Here is a 6,609-nt window from a genome sequence, read left to right as displayed (position 1 = left end):
GTTGAATTATTAGTTTGTGTTATCATCTCAAGAAGATTACGGTAAGTCCACAGCACTAAAAGCCCCTGTACAGGATAGTAATAGTAACTAAAACACGATAGATGGAGCAGTGTGGCACACTATACAATGTTCTTAGAACTTCGACTGACACATTGGCATTAATTCATGTACACTTAGACTGTAAAAGGAAATCTAAGGTGATAGACCTTTATCTCTAAACTTATAATACTATTTGGATAGTATAGTCAGAGCCGGCGCGTCCATAGAGGCGACCTAGGCGGCTTCCTAGGGTGGCAGAATACAGAGGGCAGCGCGTCCCCGACACTACACTCACCATCCGCGCCCTCAGTTATATCCGCTTCTAGTGCCGTCTAGAGACCTTCCTTTGCCTACAGCGGCAGTTCAGCTTGCTTCAGCCCTGAATATAGTGATTTCTCAAAGTTATTAATAGTTTAAGTATGACTGGTCTGCTTAATTATATAGTAATGATCGTTGCATGACTAAATAGCTCTGTCTGATTTAGTAGATAGCAGCTTGATGGGAACCGCATAAAAAAAATAACCTAATCTATCCTAATAGAGTGGAGGAACTATGACGTCACTTTGTAGGCTAATCGGCTGCTAGCATAAAACTGGTTCCCTCGTGAAAATCCCTATAGGATTTTCCCATAGGCTTTTCGATGATTGCAAATAATAAGCTCTGTGTTCCAACACTGCTCATTACACTTACACGTTTTGTCCAGCCGGATAATCCTCACACGAAAATACAACTTGGAGCACTTTTGGATCTTAAATGCAAACGCAAGAGTAAAAAAGCTAACATTAGGCTATAAACGGACTACAGAGCCCTCGGGGCGCTCGTCAGTGACGTCAGCCCCACCCTGCTACAGATGACTTATCAAGCTTATTTTTGGAAATAATGTCCATGACAAAGAGTTAATCTCTCTGTATATTATATTATAATCCACGCTATATATTATAAACAAATAAATAAGCAAAAACACTTAAACCTACGTGCCTTTTGGACCGTTTTTACGTGGGAAATACATCTGTTTTGCTTTGCGGTTGTTCTAAAAGTTTTAAAACTGCGTGTATAAATCTGCCTACATAGTATTATCATAAGACATATTTAAATAAGTGTATCGCTCGTGCACACAGCCTGCTTACCTTAACAGATGACAGAAATGAGGCGTGAGGAGGAACAAGTCTATCAAATGCCTGCAAGTTCCATCATGATGGACACAGAGCAACATTCAATATTCCATTTATGTCACGACGTACAGCGAAAAGCAGCCCATACAGTCACATCTGCTATACGTTTTATGGGGGAGTGTAAATATTGCAGTTATGACAGAGTTAAATGTGTTCAGATGAATAAAAAAAGACGAAAAATCACTTGATCACGTTAAAATGACAGTTAATATCTCTGTATTTTTACACATTTATTCACACGTTTGCATTACTGAGAGCAGGAAAGGGACAGGCAGCACTGGTGAGCAGTATCTTCATAATATTGTTTAATTAAAATAAATGATCAACAAATGAATCTGTCTCAACAGCCTTTACATGTGAAGGAATTATCTACACACAATCTGAATTCTTAATTAGAAAAACACAAAAAACTATAAAATACTATTCATGAAAATACCTAAACAACAGACAAATCCAAATGCCCAACACAAGCGAGCTGCGCTCCAGACCAGATCAGCTCGATGACGTATAATGTCTCCGACACCGTCTTTTTAAAGAAGCATGGCCGAATGAAAAATTCAAAAGTGTGCTGTAACTGATGTGTTTTATGTTGTAGAACAAAACGTGAAAATATTTTGAATTTGTGTTAGCCACGGACCTTATTTAAGCGATTTTACTGAAACCCTATTCAAAAAACCCATTGACTTTGGGACGAGTGAACTGGAAGTGCTAAAATGCTAACTCGCTTCCGGGTTTTTGCATACAAATACACATCATAGTTCCTCCACTCTATAATCGCCACTGTTTAGTGAACAAGACTGACATGCTTGTGCTTAAGAGATTGTATACTCGGCTGGTACAAGGATGTTATAGGAATCCGAATGAACAAGAGTAACATACAATAATGAACTGAAGAGAATATTCAATCATAATCTAAAATAATATTAAAAGAAACAAAATAATCTTATCAATGTTTTATAATTGGAGTCAGTTGAAACGAGGATAAATATAGTAATATTCTAAACCACCTCATATTAAAAATGGAGTCAGAAATGAGTTGAGTTTAAAGTAAATCAACATTGTGCACTGGAAAGACTGAACATGCAGTGAACCTTCGTCCACCAGTAGACACCGTCATTGGACTAACTGGCTGGACCCTACAACCACAATTAAAAGAAAACATGACATTTCTTCTCAACCACTTTCCCCAGTATGAAGAAATTTGATAGGATTGTTGTCTTAAGGGGTCAGTACTTCCATATCATACAACTCTATTACAATTTCATGCTTTTCACCTACAGATGGAGCCTCTTTTCGAGACATTTCTTTAAAATGACCTTTTTAATCGTTGTTAGCAGTATATTAAGGAGACATACACCAATGCAAAGTCATTTTTTGAATATACACTGAAAAAAATTATTCAGAGATGATTCCTTGGATTTACTCAATTTTTTTACGTTAAGTGGTTGTAAACAATTTATTTGTGTTGAATTTAAACAAACAAATTAAGTTGAACATTGGTAAACTTAATTTGTTTGTTTAAATTCAACACAAATAAATTGTTTGCAACAGTTTTGCATGCAACACTTTTTTCAGTGTACTGTATAGCACTCAAAATGCAACATGTTCTTACCTTCAATGGGGATGATGCTGGACGACTGGTTGCTCTCCAGAAATCTCTTGCCTTTGTGGAGCCACTTAATAGTGACCGGATTTGGGGGTCCGACAGCTTCACAGGTCAGTGTGAAAGGTGTGTTTCTTGTGATGTTCACATCACTCGGCTGTATAATGAAGGTCGGCAGGCCTGAAATTGAGCCAAATATGGCAAAACATCAAATGTCTGAAACGCATAACTAGTGTTTGAATGCATTTGTATATATGCATTCGACTGATCTTTTGCATTTAAACTTTTTGTTCATGCATCAACTGAGAATCAAATCCATGACGGTGTCGCTAGTGTCTTGCGAAATGTACATTTGAGAGAAATAGAAAATATTTTTTAAATAATACTCAAGTCATATTTTTTTTAAAAAGTCTTAATTTGGCTGAAAAAAAATTATATTTGTATTATTTGGCTGATGCTTAAATCTTTTGCATTTAAGTGCTTCATTTTCATGCGTCAACTGTGAATCAAATCCATTATGGTGTTGCTAGTGCCATATATAAAAGTGCATAAGAATGTACAGTTGAAGGCCAAATTATAGTTATTGGATTCTTTTTTAAATAATACACGTGATGTTTTAAGAAAGTCTTATTTATTTTAATTTGGCTTGAAAAAAATTAATATTTGTAAAAAAAAAAAAAAATTATATATATATATATATATATATATATATATATATATATATATATATATATATATATATATATATATATATATATATATATATATCTATATATATATTTATATATATATATATATATTCTGATTAACCGGGCAGGTCCAGTTAACATATTTAAACCAGATAAGCTTTTAAATTGCATTTTAACCTGAATACTAGTATTTAAAAAAAAAATTATAAATCTAAATAACAAGTAAAATATCATGTACTGTAGAGGTCTGCAGTACAGCCGTGGGAATAAGTTGCCGAATAAAATATGGTAGCGGTCGGTAACTCTGGTGTAATTCGAACGAAAGTGGACGGGCTAATAATATAGTGACCCCGAATCCTGACATTATTTCGAAATAGCATATGTGTGATTTCCTCATTCTTACTGAGCCCCAATTCAGCCAGTGCTCATGACTACAACACATGCTGAACGCATGACCAGTGCTTTCTGCATGTGCTATTTGTTCACAGTCTATGCGCACATCATCTGCATAACGGTCCTCAGTGTGGGCTTTACCAAAAATTGGACAGCAAATGACAATGCGCTGTCCTTCAGCTTGCACTAGAAAAGGGTCAGTTTACTGTTGAGAAACCAGGCAAGTCTGATGTATATCTTTTTCATCCGTCATAGACGCAAATGGAAAAAAAATACCCTTTGCGCAATGTGATAATACCTCAAAGATTTACCCTTAAGAGCTGATTTATACTTCTGCGTCAAGCACACACGTATGCTACGGCGCAGCCTACGCATGGACGCATAGCCCTCGCCGTGGCTGTCGGCGTAGCTGGCGTGCACCTCTCAAAAAAATGTAACTACACGTCCCAACGGGGGTAGCGCAAGCCCTGTGATTGGTCGGCTTGGTAGCGCTGATGAATGTGGGTGGGAACGAGAGCCGCACAAGCCAGATGGATTGATTGTTTACAAGTGTGGAGTCCCGTGAAGGAGCTCCGGATGGAAAGTTTTGTTTTGTGTTTACCTCATAGTTAAAGTTGTTGCACGTCCGCCGGTTCCTGCCTCAAAATGAGCGAGTTTGAGCCACTTGTACATTCAGGAAGTGTTCAGAAAAAACAAAACACCAGCGAAGAAACTCGACACAGAGAAACATAAACACCTCACTGCTAACTAGCGTTTCGGAAGTGTTATTGCAGAGCAACAGAGACAGCGCAGAAGTATAAATGCACAGCTACGCATGTTGCATGCTCCGTGGGTCACGCCGATCACTTGATGCAGATGTATAAATTAGGCTTTAACAGTCACAAGACTGGAACCTCAGGTTTGAAGCGAGTTAACACTTAAGCCTGGTTTATACTTCTGTGTCAAGAGATCGGCGTGACTCACGGCGCATGCAACGTGCATCACTAACGCTAGTTGCCAATGAGGTGTTTATGTTCCTCTGTGTCGAGTTTCTTCGCTGGTGTTGTTTTTTCTGAAAACTTCCTTAGTGTACAAGTGGTTGAAACGCTCTCATTCTGAGGCAGGAACCAGCGGACATGCAACAACTTTTACCATGAGGTAAACACAGAACAAAACTTCCCATCTGGAGCTTCTTCACGGGACTCCACACTCGACTGTAAAAAGTTGTTCCAATGAACTCACGTGGCTCTCGGTCCCACCCACACTCGCCAGCGCTACCAGGCTGACCAATCACAGAGCTTGCACTACGCGTCGTTGCAATGAGTAGTTACATTTTTTTGAGAGGTGCACGTCAGCGGTGTCACAGCGAGGGCTATGCATTCACGATTAGGCAGTCCCATAGCATACGCGTGCGCTTGACGCAGATGTAAAAATCAACTTTAGCTGATGACTGATTATAAAGCTTGCCTGGCATGTTGTCCCGGGAGAGACTATAAGATCCTCAAGCCCAGGACTCCCTGCAGGGTGAGAGGGGAGTTTAAGCTCAGGTAGATCTTAAAACTCCTCTGCTGTAGCAGCTACTGAACAGATAGTGATTGCTCTTAAGAGATGATTATTTACTGGAGCATGTCTATGGTGTCGATTTGGATTCGTCTAATTGGCAAGTCATGAATTGGCTAATGCATGACCAGCTGTGTTCAATCATAAGCACGTGATTCTCTCATAATTAGTTTATAAGAAACTTCAATGAGCCTACAATCCTTGCACAACCTACAGTTTTATCTGTTATCTCTCTCTTTTGGTAGTACCCAATTTAAATGTGAGATTTTGGAAACCAGATCTAAATTTAGCAAAATCGGTCAGGTTGGGTGGAAAATTATTTTAAGCAGGCAGTGGGTAAACAAAGGCTGAATATACTGCAGGAGTGATTGGTGTGGAATAAAATCTGGTGGGAGCAGAACTAAAAAAAATTGTCCTGCGCAGACCTCTAATGTACTGTCATCATGACACAGACAAAAGAAATTAGTTATTTAAAAATTAGTAATTAAAATAATTATGTTTCAAAATGTTTTGAAAAATATTTCCTCCAGTGAACAGCGCTTGGGAAATATTTGAAAGAGAATTACAATTTCACAATAATTCAGTAGGAGGATGCATACCATTGCGAAAGTGTGCAAAATCAAACTCACCTTCTACTACCAGATTGATGGAGTTTGACTCGATGAACTTGTTACTGACACTGAGTCTGCAGTGATATTCTCCAGCATCTGCTCTCTGCACACTTTTAATGCTGAAAGAGGACGTCACAGGGAATAAATTAAGAACAGTTCAGAAACTAAACATCTCAAAAATCTGTTGATGAAACTTTTACCTCTATTAGCTGACTATTACATGTTTTCGCAAAGAAAAAAGGAACAAGATGACTGAACAGTACAGTTGTGAGAAATGTTTTAAATGCAATAACTGTGCTAGAGTCAATTAAGAAATTACAGATTGATTAGACATTTTAATACAATTACAGCAGTTTTTAATTTTAAAAAATCATATAAGAGCAAGTATATGCATTTATTATGATTTTTTTATTTATATTTTTTATGAATTACTGTAATTAAATTAATTAGCAAAAATTCCACTCGTCATACTTTTTTTTAAGTGAAGATAATCAGTGTTTGTTGGAAAGGAGCATTTTTAGCAGGTTTATATTTCCTTAAGGGGTGGTCCACAATGTTTTTTT

General features: G+C 37.6%; 1 protein-coding gene across 4 annotated transcripts in view; it reads right to left on the bottom strand.

The window, feature by feature from the left end:
* mertka (c-mer proto-oncogene tyrosine kinase a) overlaps positions 1–6,609 on the bottom strand; it is a 65,251-nt gene that overhangs the window by 49,382 nt on the left and 9,260 nt on the right. For all 4 annotated transcript variants that reach the window (XR_015506428.1, XR_015506427.1, XM_087279821.1 and 1 more), the window contains exons 3-4: positions 6,065–6,165; positions 2,824–2,994 (exon numbers count right to left, since the gene is read on the bottom strand). Coding sequence is in view for 1 of the 4 variants with exons in the window: in XM_087279820.1 (XP_087135946.1) it covers positions 2,824–2,994; positions 6,065–6,165 (272 nt within the window). In the remaining 3 variants the exon portion in view is untranslated. The remainder of the gene's footprint in view (positions 1–2,823; positions 2,995–6,064; positions 6,166–6,609) is intronic.

The sequence above is a fragment of the Danio rerio genome, chromosome 13 (assembly GCF_052040795.2).
Source record: "Danio rerio strain M-AB ecotype USA chromosome 13, GRCz13ab, whole genome shotgun sequence".
In the NCBI taxonomy this organism is placed as follows: domain Eukaryota; kingdom Metazoa; phylum Chordata; class Actinopteri; order Cypriniformes; family Danionidae; genus Danio; species Danio rerio.
The sequence above is the reverse complement of the archived record's forward strand: the minus strand, read 5'-3'. Positions and strand labels throughout refer to the sequence as shown.